The 14,103-nt window shown below is 43.4% G+C and overlaps 1 protein-coding gene across 2 annotated transcripts in view; it reads left to right on the forward strand.

Moving 5' to 3' along the window:
- Positions 1-10,590, forward strand: part of Synpr (synaptoporin) — a 333,039-nt gene extending 322,449 nt beyond the window's left edge. For both annotated transcript variants that reach the window (XM_005348531.2, XM_005348532.3), the window contains 2 exons: positions 1,146-1,337; positions 8,927-10,590. In XM_005348531.2, the coding sequence (XP_005348588.1) occupies positions 1,146-1,337; positions 8,927-9,184 (450 nt within the window). In that variant the 3' untranslated portion in view covers positions 9,185-10,590. The remainder of the gene's footprint in view (positions 1-1,145; positions 1,338-8,926) is intronic.
- Positions 10,591-14,103: the final 3,513 nt, after the last annotated feature.

Here is a 14,103-nt window from a genome sequence, read left to right on the forward strand (position 1 = left end):
ATCATTACATGTAGAATGCCTATCATTACATGTAGAATGCCTATCATCATTACATGTAGATGCCTATCATTAAATGTAGAATGCCTATCATCATTACATGTAGAATTCCTACCATTACATGTAGAGGCTCAGACATACTTCAACAATCTCTGACTTATTTTACCAAATGCAAATGGGATTTTTGGAAAAATGTAGCACAATTTCTAATTGGTCTTAATAATAACAACCCGGAGTCAGAGATGAGGGGGTGAAATCAGAGAGAATCAGAGTAGGCACCCATTAGTTTTTATCTCTATGAAATTCTGACCGAATGGGGTGTCCTGTCTCTACAAGTCCTCAGACAGAATGCCTGGAGCTCCTATCTATGCCCCCCTTATATTCCTCTCTCCACCCAGACATATCCCTTCCTGTTTCTATCTCCCTAGTGTTAGGATTAAAGACTTGTGACTCCCAAATACTAGGATTAAAGGTGTGAACCACCACCATCTAGTTGTTTCTCTTTGATACTGGATCAGTCATAGCCCAGGGTGGTCATGAACTCACAGAGATCCATTTGCCTTTGTCTCCTGAGTACTGGAATAAAAGATGTATGCCACCATTTCCTGGTCTCTATGGCAACGAGTGGCTAGCTCTGCACTCTGAACCTCGGGTAAACTTTATTTGTTAGATCTCAAACAAATATCACCACAGCGAAACAATAAGATGAGGATTATAAAGTTCTTGAGTTCATTGCTGAGAATGAAAGTAGAGCAGGCTTCCAGTAAATAACAGTATAGTTGGGTGTCATGGTGCATGTTTTAATCCCAGCACTGGAGAGACAGAGGTTGGAAGATCTCTGTGAGTTCCAGCCCAGCCTACTTCACATAAGGGAGTTCCGGGATAACCTGGACTACAAAGAAAGGCCATGTTTCAAAAAACAAAACTAAATAACAATATAATCATTTATCTCACATAAGTATAAATAGAGTATCAATAAACTATTTGTTTATTTATCTGTTATTTATTTTGGAGTATCTCTAGGTCCTAATGCTACGGAGTCTTAGAATTTTCAAAAGCAACAGTACTTGCAAAAATTAATAGATTTGTTTCTGGAACTCACAGCTGTTGTTTGTTTGTTTGTTTTTTCCCATCTTCTCTCTGTGCAGGATTTTATTGTCACCGTGGTCTTTTCGTTCTTGTGGTTGGTCGGCTCATCTGCTTGGGCGAAAGGACTGTCTGATGTCAAAGTGGCGACTGACCCAAAGGAAGTCTTGTTACTGATGTCCGCTTGCAAGCAGCCCTACAACAAATGCATGGCTGTCCACAGCCCTGTCATGTCCAGCTTAAACACATCTGTGGTAAGTATTTCCTCATTCAGCTTGCCTTCCCAAGTCTTTACCTGATGGTCAGTGATTAAGAAAAACACCCCCAAAGCCACTCTGGACATTTCTGCCTCCAAAACTAGAGGCCAATCAAAAGAGGAAAATGCCACTGACAGGGAAGACTATATATGAGCCTTCAAGATTTTCATCATCAAAAGCGACACACTGTCATGCTGCTGATTACAGTTTTTAATAAAATCCCAGCAGTTATTAGCAGCTGTGGCTTAGCTTACAGTCAAGTGAAAAATTCTAAGCCAGAGCTGATATAAAACCTAAATGTTAAGGCTGAAGCCTGCCAGAAGTTAAAAAAGAATATTTGTTAACTCAGATGTTTCCTGGAAGGAAAACATTTTATTAAAGCCACATATGGAATATAGCAAATCGGTTGGAGAAAAAAATATGCAGACTTCATAGGGAACAAGAGGAAATGCACGGCTTGAAAGAGTATTTAGAATAATTGTGTCTCTTCTCCCTCCTCCAGTTTAGCTGCTATGTAGCCCTAGAAAAGATGCGCTAAATTAGCTGAACAAAATCAAATATTGTCTCATCAAAAGTGCGGGCCTTACAGGGAAGGATGGATACTAACAGTTGGAGAGAGGCTAAACTGTATTCCTAATTTATATGTGGAAGCAATTGTGCTGCTCCGCAGAAGGAAGCTGCATAAGATAAAGACAAGCTAGAATGTCAGCAAAGAGAAGAATTCACTGTGCTGTAGGAGCCTCCGCCAAGTTCACTAAAAGAACACTCGCCAGCAAACGTGAAGATCTGAGGTTCCAAAGTTAACCTGTGTCCCTGCAGCTTCCTGAAATTCAGTCAGGGAAGGGGGCCACAAAGAGAGGAAGGGGTGCTCCATACCTCCTGATTTTTCCTTAAATCTTGCCTTGGTGCAGCAGTCATCACGGAAATTAACTATGCCCGAGGTCTTGCAAACATTCTTACATCTTGCTGTCCACACTCGTGAGTGACAACTTGTGAGTGTGTGTTCAAATCTATAGTGATTTCTGTAGCTGCTTTATAGGCGAAGCTGAAGACATAATTGTGACTCTGATCTCTCAAAATCTAAGAGAAAAAAAAAATAAAAGTTGCTTGACATGTTTAACCAATCAAGTAAATGCTGTTTACCAACTGTCAGCTTGATAATCCATGTCCCCGTTAGTTATGACAATCCCACATGGCCTCGTCATTCCCATGTTCTGATGAAATTTAGAGTGGGAGGTAGGACTTAGAGATGGAAAATACAAGTTCTCCTAACTCTCACAGCAATGTGAATGTGTGGAAGAAAAGGCTTGCTGGGTTGTCCCTGTGTCCCTGACAGCCAAGCCTCTGGCAGTTGTAAGAGCTCATTCAGACCGACTCCAGAAAAGCTTACTGTGTTCTTTAGACCCTTGTCTGGGACTAGTGTCTGTACTCATTCAGATATCTGCACTGTAAATAGAAACTGGCTCCAATGTCACCATGAAAAGGATAGTTTCTGGAGAGATACCATGAACCTGCTGAGATCTGAAGAGATGGGAACGGAAGATTCTAGAGCCGCTCCTCAACTCCCAACATCAGATAACTAAACTATTGTCTCTCTGAGTTGCCGAGTGGTGTGGCTCTTACCTAACCCCCCACTTTTTTCCTCCAGGGGGATAAGTCCCAGAACAGACCTGAAGTGATTGAACTAAAACATCACACTGCAAGGAAAAGGGAATTGTGTGTTTCTGTTGCAAGGGAAAGATATTAATCAGTCAACACAGGTTTTTGAATTAAAAGTGTGCTCACCTTCAAGTCACATTGAGCTAGCTCAAGCAAAAAACCCAAAATAATTAGAAAAACTGGAAGCGTTCCCTAGAGTAGAATCCAGGACTGGAAGCTGGAAGACAGAAAAGAGACCTGGCCTTTCAAATTCTCCACCTTTTAAGCCTGTGTGTGCATCTGTTAAAGGCACTGCCTTGTGACCCTTCTTCTCCAAATAGAGTTTTAATTGTTTTCTTGTGTATATGGGAGAAGGTAGGTACCTTCAGTTTCTCATTGTGTGTTTCTTTTCAAAGAAGCAGCTTTGGCCAGTGAGATGGCTCAGTGGGTTACAGATACTCACTGCCTAAGCTCGGTGACCCTTTATCCCCAAAACTCAGAAAAAGAAGAGAGAACAGACTGCACAAAATTGTCCACATGCATACCATGGTGTATGTGTGCATGCACATAGACACACACACACACACACACACACACACACACACATTCCTCGTGTTCTACACAGAAATAATAAATATTTTTAAAGGGGGGGGGGCACTTAGACTGAACTTACCTCACTCAGATCCAGTTACAAATGCCCTGACTGTTTACTCGAGAGCATCCCATTGGTCCTTCCAGGATCAGGTGTCCACCTCAGTCTCATTAATTATAGGCTATAGGCTTTAGGAATTGTGCAATCGTTACATGGCTCACAAAATCACCCTGCTGGGCCGGTGCAAGCTCTGAAGAAGGAAACATACACTCACTACCATGTGTGATCTTTGCAAGAAAAACAGTCAAGAAACAATAGATTTCCTATGGTAGTTTAAAAAAAAATGTTCTTTGCCATTTGTGACTTCACAGTAGCTCTAAAATAAAGTGAAGTATCTAGACATTTCAGAGGCAAGAAGAAGCTCTTAAGGATTCTGGAAAATGTTTCTGGGTTTAGCCACATTAATGGTAGAACCGAAGCCAAACTCTCCCAATGCGGTTACTACTCTAGGCACAGTGCTGGAGTGGTCTTCAGGAAGGAGCCCTGGCTCCACTGGGCAACTAGAGGAGGTATTATGAACAACAAGCCCGCTCAAACCTTCATGCCAGCATCTTTAAACTGCAGACAGTTATGCAGCAGACTTGAAACTGCCGAGAGAAGGCGATCCATGGGGAAAACACTTAGCGTGCTGCCCAATCTGTCAACAGTGCTCATTAAGGGCCCCTTACTCTGGGTGCTCACTTCTTCTATAGTGAATGGAAGATGCTGTAATATCCCAGTTTTTATCCATCCCTTACTAAATATAACTATGCTTTGTCTGCCATTTCTACTTCTGTTTTTCCAGCTTTACTGCAGGGAAATCAACCATCATCTTTATAGATGCCCACATTTTCTCTCTGAATTATTTCCCACATACAGTCATATACCCTCTTTCTGAGGTCTTTGCACCTGAGTTTTGTTGGGTAGAGGTCATTTGTTTGGTCCCTGCTGCCTGGCTAGCTTAGACCCGAAATAGTCACACAGAAACTGTATTAATTAAATCACTGCTTGACCCATTAGCTGTAGCTTTTTATTGGCTAACTCTTACATCTTAATTTAATGCATCTCCATTACTATGTGTATCACCACGAGGTCATGGCCAACCAACAAAGTTTTAGCACGTCTGTCTCTGGCAGCAGAACCATGCCGTCCCTCTGACTCTTCCTTCTTCCTCCCAGCATTCAGCCTAGCTTTCCCTGCCTAGCTAAGTTCTGCCTTGCTATAGGTCCAAAGCAGTTTCTTTATTCATTAATAATCACAGCACACAGAGAGGACTCCCACATCAGAGCTTGAATCAAATTCTCTCCTTTCGAAGACGCATGAGTTCCTAAATGTGTTGACCAATGTGGATTTGGGGTACCTCCATGCTGATGGTGACAGAAAGCCAGTGTTCCTTGCAGGCCCCCAAATGATGCTCTGTGCTCTTAATTTTCAGTTGGAACTTTTTAAAAAGCCAAGTAGTAGCAAGTAAATAGGAAATGATCAAGACAATCCAACAGATAAAAATCACATCCCTGAACAGAGCCATTCCTTCATATCAGAAGATATCATTTCATAATTATTTGATTCATATATTGGCATATACTTACAATGGTAGAATTAAACCAAGATCTCTCTTTTAATGGAAAATATCCTAATTATTGTGCGCATGATATAAATGCCCTGTGTATAAATTTTTGTTAGTGGTTGCCTAATTCATTTTGATTAAGCAACTACTATACCTTATTTATTTATGTTTCATATCTTCCTTGGCGAACTGCCTAAGGCTCTATATTAAAGTGAAAAGAAAACAATTTGCGATGGAAAACCAAGAGGGGAGAAGAAAGGGAGACAGAGAGAAAAGGGCTCCTGGTAAATCAGTTTTCAATTGCATCAGTTGGGAGCCTACTCTGATGTCATTTCCCAAGAGCACGTCCTCACACACTCGACGGTGACACTCAGCTGCACATAAGGCATGGACAACTGTAGAACGGGAGTGAAACCGTGATTTGCCATTTAGTGTTCACCCATGTGTCCGACTTTTTGCATATCCACTTGAATAACTCTCAGCTGTCCCCCAAGACAGAAACATTACCTTCATTCAGCTTGCTATGCAGGCGGGGCTTTAACATACCTGCTGTTAAAATAATAATGACTTTTGTATCACCCTTGGTCCATACCCTTACGACCCCACATGTTGAGGAGACCAGCATTACTCTCTCTCTCCCGACCTCCCTCTCTCTCATGCACACATGCACACAACACTCCAGACTAACCAAAAAGTCATTTAAACTGACAGTGTCACGCTAGAATAATGACCAAATATACTCTAATGTCACCCGTATGCACCATGCTGCTGTTGCCGTTCCCCAGTAGAATTGTTAAAATAGACTGTCTCTTATCTAGTCAATCAATGAACAACAGATATATTAGACAACTCCTTTCTTAGCCCCTTGCATTGATAAAATCTTGCTTCCTTCCATCAAATAGCTGGCCCTGGCGAAGCAGTACGGGTCCTCTGACTGCCCAGCACCTTTCATGAGAAGCAGGGATTCCCATAGGAAAGCCTCACACCTACTTCTTAACCAAACCTTCCACTCCTCTGTATCCTGCGCTCCATTCAGAATCGGGTTTTAGGATTCATGTCTTGCTGAGGTCCCAGAGAAGACGTGTCGAGTCAGCAGGGGGTAGAGGAGGCAGACAGGATCTGAGGATGAATTCGGATGGCTGCCAGCAGCATTTTCTGAAATGAAAGGCCTACCTTTTTGTACTCAATAGTTTAGCCACAGGCAAGGTTGAAAGCGGGCTCAATAATTCAGGGACAAAAAGTGGACACTAACTTCATTACAGCATCTTTCCCGAGACAAAGCATTAAGTTCAGCAAGTACCTAAATGCTTGTTGTTCTCAAATGTTTGGTAGCTCCACCAGGAGCGCTCTTACATAAATATAAGAACCGCAAGTTCCTCCTGTCAGCGATAAGGAGAATGGTTGCTTTTAGCAAGCAGAAACTTCCCTCGAGCTCCTGAGGAAATGGAGGCCCTTTCCCAGATGTCCTGACCTTGGGGAAAGGACTTCCATGGGGACCAAACAGGCCACTACAATTTAAGAACAATTTTTATTCCTCCAGGGGCACAAGGCAGCATGAGCACCGAGTTGTTTCTTAATTGCATTCCTTTGCATCTTAGTCTTACTATGTGGGCCTATTCCACTCATACGCTTTCAAAAGGCAAGGTCCTGATGTCTTGCTCTTCCCTATCAAATAACGCCATTGTGATTCCTCAGTATCTAGTAGCTGAACTCTGGCCCTTAATGGCCTCAGGCTCGGGAACTGGACTGCACGCAGTTCTTCCTTGGGGTCAGCTGTGTCTGGTTAGTAATCTCTGACTTTCCTGTTCTGGGTGTAATCAGCAGGGCACGGTGGGATTCCTGTGTGCAGCCAGCATGCTTTCTGTAGTGGTGACTAAGAAGGGCCACCCTTTTACACATTGTCATCCTTTAAAGCCCATACAAAAATCTCCCCAAGGAAAAGGCATTCGGGAATTTTTGTATAAGAATTAATAAAAACGAATGGAAGAGGGTGCTGGGGAATTGGGAACCGCAATGCCGGAACTTTGTCAGGCAGCAGTGACCTCCATGAGGTCCGCACCACCTCCCCCTTTCAGGTTTTTTAATTTAGACATCATGTTGAAGATACCTACGGGGGCTTGTCAGCGGCCAGAGGATGGCCGGAAGGATGAGGATGAGCACAATGGGTAGAACAATGCCCAATTTGCTAATAAATGACCGAAAGGCCTTTCCGGTCACAAAGGAATTTAAGGAATTTATAAATCTTTCCATCACCTCAGAAGCTGAGAGAGATTGTCATTTAGCATGACTTAATTGCACCAATTTGATTATGTAAGGTCTGTAAATCCATAAGGAAATCGGGATGATTCCACAGGACCTGAAGCAGAGTCTGGACTTGAGGCCACGGAACCTCTGAGGAGTTACGGGGAGAGGAATGGCACAAACCCATATAAAATGTGAACGGTCAGAATCAGACGGCTTCCTCCAGAGCGCTAGCCCTATCTCCAAGCTTTCTGTCTGTTCCTTCAGAACCAAGGTCAAAGACATCTTCTTAAACTACTAACTAACATCAGCACTATGTATGTATATGTTGTACTAAGGAGGTTGTTGATGCCGGGGCAGCTCTCATAATACTGAGAGCAGTAATGTCCAGTAAGGCAGCATGTCCCCGGCTGGGACCTACTAAGAACATTAGAAATCTCTTCCACAGCATAAAATCCAAGATCATCCTACCAGGGTTGGCTAAGATTAACTGGCAAAAGTACCTGTGGAGGCTATCTGATTACAATGTAACTGTCAGCATAGTAACGATACACTGTTCAAGTACAGCCCAGTCCCTAGGCTGGCCAGTTCAGGGTAAAGGGTAAGGTATATGTGTCATTCTCTGTCACAGGTAGGGACTGAGGGATGGTAGGAGAATCTGGCAGCCAGGTCCAGCTCTGATATGTTAAATTGTTAAATAGGCACTCAGCCCTGTGTCTTAAGTTTGAAACTTAACAGCCCAGTCTTTTGCTGAAAATCAGTGATGATGGATGAAGACAAAACCATCTATGACTACTGCCTGCTGACATTGTGGCATCGCTGAGGACCCAAAAAGCTGCAATGTTAGCCAAGTCCAGGAAGAGCAGCTGTTTCTCTTGTTGTTCAAGTTCTAAAGGACCTTCTGGAGCTTGGGCTGTGCAGGCAGCAGTGGGGACAGTTTGCAGTCTTTAATTGGTTGGAAATCTGTTAGGACTGATTTACATTAGGGTCAGAAAATAGAGACAAAAGTTTTTTTCCCCCTTAGATTTCTATTTGAAACTCCCAGGTCCACGGTGCTGGTAGCTATGGGAGGAAAGTCCCAAGACCAAGGAAAGAGGACATTCCCACCCCCTCAAGAACAGGCAAATGGGGAAACAGGCTGTTGATTGACAGTACTTATCTGGAGTCCGTCTGGTCTGTGAGAGGTGGATTCCCTTGCTTGTAATCTGTAGTGTGACCTTGAGTCAGGTGATTTTCCTTGTTTTCATATTTTTAATATAGACATATAATGTAGAGTAATTCTGGTCTCTTAGATTAGGAGGATCAATATATAAAAACCCTTCATGTAGTGCCTAGCATATAGAAAGTATTTAGAAATCCTACATCAAATAGTGGTTCTGAATAAAAACATTAAATAAACTTCAAAATTAAAGTGCAAGATCACCCACAGCACTGTGAGGAATTGCTGTAAATGGAATCTTCTAGCGTTTCTGTCCAGTCTTTTAACCTCTTGCTCTGATTCTCCTTCAGGTCTTTGGGTTTTTGAACTTTATCCTCTGGGCCGGCAACATTTGGTTTGTCTTCAAGGAGACCGGCTGGCATTCCTCGGGACAGAGATACCTTTCTGACCCCATGGAGAAGCACTCCAGCAGCTATAACCAGGGCGGGTACAACCAAGACAGTTATGGGTCAAGCGGTGGCTATGGCCAGCAGGCGAGTCTAGGGCCATCTTCCGATGAGTTTGGCCAACAGTCCACGGGCCCCACTTCCTTTAACAATCAGATGTAACACAGTGTCACCCAAATTCTTCTGGCGAGAGTCTCACCACCTTTCTTTTCGGTCACAGAGGAATTTTTTTTAAGAGTTTCACTCAATTACTAATGCAGAGAATGTTGAATGTAAATCAGAGATCTTAGTCCTCATTAAGACAGAAAGGCCTGAGTGGTGATAAATGGTACTTAGAGACGAGATGTCGTGAGGAGGAGATACATTATTCATCACAGTTGCATAATTAGAAAATACCTTGCTATATACACACATAATTTTGTGGTCATTTTGTATGTGTGTTGAAATAGTGGAAGCATTTTGTAGCTTAACGTCTCTAGTATGTAATGTGCATAAATAAATTGAGTAGTGTTGAGCTTTTCTATGTGTTTGGATGCAGGAGACATTTTAACGATTTCTAGAAGACTATTTGGTAAGCTACAACATGCATGTGTTAATGGATTTTAGTTTAGACCCTTTAGGACTATAGATATGTTTAGGTAACTATTCTGTACTGTTTTCACTTGATGAAATGATGTTTATATGACATAATGCATGCATAAGCACTTTCTCACTCAATAAACATCTGACTGTATTTCTAAAAATTCTTCAGTTTGCATCATGAGTTTGTTAAGTGGGTGTTTAAAGACACGTATGCACTACTTTGTAGACGTTGCGAGTTTGTCTTTCTGACGTTACCTGAGTTCTGAATGCGTTAGAGCTGAGGTCTGGAGGGTTTCTCTGTTTGTAGATAGTATTTATTCTGTATGGTAACTGCCCAGTATTTATCTGATTTCCTTAAGTATATATTTACATTCTTGTAACTTCCTATGGCGTTTCGTGGCTCCTACCCTGTGAGCTGGGAGTGTAAGGCACAACGACCCTATGCTTGCAGGGTGGCATTTTCTTAGCACCCAGAGATGCAGCTTTAAACATCACAGTTTAAGTAGTGCTAAGAAAAGTGCTCTGTAGTCCTACGTGACCAGTCAAACATCTGACTTTGTTTATTTTTAAAGCTAATATGTTGCCTGATTCATTATTAGAAATATCAAGTTATAGCTTGACAGAACTATTTATTTAGGTTTGTGTATAACCCATAAATTGAACGGCTTCCCTATGCCACCCTATCCCAAAGAGGGTCCTCGTGAAAGGCTGTCCAGAACATATTCATTATCAAGGAAATGCCGATCTCCATTTCTTCATGTTAATTCAGTCGAAACAAGGTCCAACAGGCAGGGCCAGCTAAGCGTGTGTGTTCCTAGATAACTGATGTACAAATTCTTTCTGTGATCTGTGACATTGGAAGCTGTTTAGCACAAAATAGCCTGTGTCTCAAATGCTGTCTGTAACCAGATTCTTAAATCCTGTTGGATAAATCTGTATTGTGATATCTCTTTGACCTCAATAAAGTCGTTGCATACAACCTGGCTGAACAATGAACAACTGTAACTCTGGGGCCTCCTTGGCCTTAACAGGGAGAGAATAAAGGTTAAATGCGATGCTTCTAGCATCCTTACCCCTGTCTCCTGCTCCCTCCCCCTCTCCTGCTTCCTGATCCAGCCTTCTTTGTTCAATTAACCTCTGGCCTAGTCTGACCACCCAAGCACTTTTCACTGCTCCAGTCAAGGAAGGAATACTGGCTTTAAATCCAGAAACAGGCTCTAGAATAAGAAGTCTGCATTCTATTAGGACATAACTGGATTAAGATAGTCTCCCCCTTGTTACAATGTGTGTGATAGAAGCTCGGACGGTCTTTCTGAGAAGCATCTCTCTGAGCTAGTCAGGAGAAAAGTGAAGGAGCTTCAGGCTTGAGCACCACCCAACTTTACGAGGCCAGGGCAGAACGAAGCATCCCACAGCAGAGTAGAGCCAGGCAGATTTGAGCTCTGATAGGAGGAGGCAAGCAGGATAGACAGGGTTGCCAAAGCATAAAGACTGGGGGATGATTCACGGAAGGCAAACCTGCCTAGGCATACAGGGGTAAAAGCTACTTGGAGGCCACAATTAGGACTTCTATCTTTATCTGAAAGAAACTTAATGAAGGTACTTGAAAGAATTTTTTAGCCGGCAGGGGGCGGGAGGTGACTCTATGAGAGTATTTTGAAAAGAGTTTTTGGAATGGTATCAGAAACTATTGTGTGGATAATGAGGTGCAAGAGAACCCGAGAGAAAGCACTCCTCGTACTGGGGAAGAAAAGCTTAGCCCCTGCAGGCTGACATCACCTGCTTCACAGTGAGTGAGAGGGGTGGCTGACTGTCACAGGCCCATGCCTGCTCTGCCCTGTTTTCTCAGGTTCCTAGCTGGAGACTTCTACCTTCTGCCCAGTGCAGGAGGAGAAAGTGACCTCTTCTTCATACATAGTCATGAGCTCTCCAAAGCTCAGACCCCACCTTGATAGACGGTCACAGGTCCAAAGCCCTTTGGGGCTCTGACAAACAGAGTTCCCTGATTGCGATTGCAGACATGCCTTCACAGTCTGCTTCAGGGTCACGGTAAAATACTGCCTTTATCAAACAGGGATTTCACTAAACTGGCTTAGTCCACTGGGTTTCAGGAAAGAGACAAAGATTTGTCCTTTGTGGAGAAAGAAAAAGCAAGGAATAATCGGTGTAGTCAGGAGGCCTGGGACCACCAAGATTGAATGTGGAGTCTCCAGATGCCAACTTACTTTTTTCCTTAGAGAGTTGAAGTGCACAGGCGAGAAGGGTGGACCCCGTGATCAGACTGCCTTAGAATTCCCACCCTGCCACTCTCGTGACTCCGTTTTCTTCCCGAGCGACTTCTCCACAAAGTTCTGTGTCGCTTCCATAGCCACAATCTCCAGGCACCGGCAGTCTGGAAGCAGAAGGAAGCTAAGGCTATGGGGACCACCTTGGGCACGTGGGAGGTCACCAACGTGCCTGGGAAGACCCTTAAGGTCTGATTCTTTCGGTTGCCCTATCTCTATCCTGAGGCTCGGGTACAAACTCCGAAGATTGTTTTCAGAGGAAAAGGTAAGTCATTCAAAGAAACTAGAGCAATTCCCAGCACACAGTGTGCAACGTCCAGATGTGGGACTCGCAAACCGGAGCCCCAGACAGAAGCAGCTTGCTTGAGGGGGGGGGGGGGATTCTAGGAAGCCAGACAGGGTGACGAATGGGAAAACAAAACAAGAAAAAAGGAAGAAATAAAACAACAACATCAATAAAAAGGTGTATTCCTAGTGTTGCTGATGAAGGCAGGGGAAACTTGGTCCATCACAACCTCAGAGTAACATTGCTCTGGAATTTTTTCACCAAGAAATAGGAAGCCAGACTGGGTGTAACTCAGCCAGTAGTTGCTTGTATACAGACCAGAGTTCAGTTCCCAAAATGCATATGGCCAGTCAGCCTAGCCTGGTAGGACAGTGGCCTCAAAAAGCAAGATGAAAAAGCAAAGCAAACAAACAAAATGCCCAAAGTAGATGACTAATGAAGAATGACACCTGAAGTTGCCCTTCATCCTGCACATGTATGTTCGTGGAGATGTGCAATCCTCTCCCGCACAAAACTAACTTTAAAAGAAAATTACAAAAGATACTCTGAGGTATACAGAAGAAGTAGGGTTGTAAAAGCTACCCACTGGTGACCCCCCAATGGTGGAGTCTGCCCACTTGAGTGTACATGAGAGGAGCACCTGCCAGTAAACACTAAACACTTCAGACTATGGGCCAGAGATAGGACCTGGACATAAATTCTTCCATGATCACCTTTAATTCCTGGAGAAGCAAACATAGAGAAAAGAAAAAGAGACCCTTGGAGGTGCCTGCATGATAGAGGTCAAGTCAAAATGAGCAGGCACTATCCATCCTTCAGGCTGTGGCTGGTATTGGAGGGTTCACTACAGGACAGCAATATAAAGCATCAAAGCGTCTAATCCCTTGGTCACGGCCATTACTGCAATTACTCAGGCCATGAAATGGAACTGCAAATGTTTACCCTGAGGAGTGGAGACAATAGATTATCTGGTTGCATGTGGGAAAAGCCAATGAACTGTGTGACACTCAGTTCTGTCCAATGAATGGCTGGCAAAGCTGAATTAAGTGATGAGATCAAAACCTACTCGAACTGATGCGAGGCTGAGATTGTTACAGACCCAATTTCTCACTGTACCGAGCTGAGGGAAATTATGGTTGCTTGAACCCTTGGGGTTCATCTCAAAATTAGAAGACTCAGATAATAAGCAAGTCAACACATAAAATACAGAAGAATAAGTTTGATTGATGCTGCAGATAAAAGAAACAAGGGGGAGGGTAAAGGGAATGGGATGTCAGCAAGGGTGTCTCTCAGAGGATGATCTGAAGCAGAGACTTGAAGGAAGACCTAGGTTCATAGGCAGTCAGAGGCAAGTGTGCCTGGGAGCCTGAGGTGGGCATGGTGAAGCACTCAGTGCCTTTATATTCAGGACTAGTGATGCTAGGACATGCAAGGGAAGAGAAAGACACAGGAGCTGAGGCATTGAGAAGGGCAAGACTATGAAAGATCTTGGACACAAAAAAAGATCCCATTCTAAGACACCAGGAAGTACACGGTTTCCTGCAACCAGCAAAGACCCAATTCCATTTCTCCTCTAGCAACTTCCAGGCTTTAACATTGTACTATGTACAGTGTCAATCCTAGGAGAAGCTGAGAGTTCTTCATCTTGCAGGCCACAGGAAGTCAACTGAGACACTGGGCAGTATCCTGAGCATAGGAAACCTCAAAGCCCGCCCCCATCGTGACACACTTCCTCTGCAAGGCCATACCCACTCCGAAAAAGCCATACTTCCTAATAGTGTCACTCCCAATGAGATTATGGGAGCCAATTACATTCAAACTACCACACTGAGATAGGTTCATTCGTTCATCAATACTTACTGAGCTCCTGTTCATGCCAAGCACAGCTGTGGGTACTACACCCTTAGATTTCAGAGAGATTTGATCTG

Source organism: Microtus ochrogaster, chromosome 6 (genome assembly GCF_000317375.1).
Source record: "Microtus ochrogaster isolate Prairie Vole_2 chromosome 6, MicOch1.0, whole genome shotgun sequence".
Lineage (NCBI taxonomy): Eukaryota > Metazoa > Chordata > Mammalia > Rodentia > Cricetidae > Microtus > Microtus ochrogaster.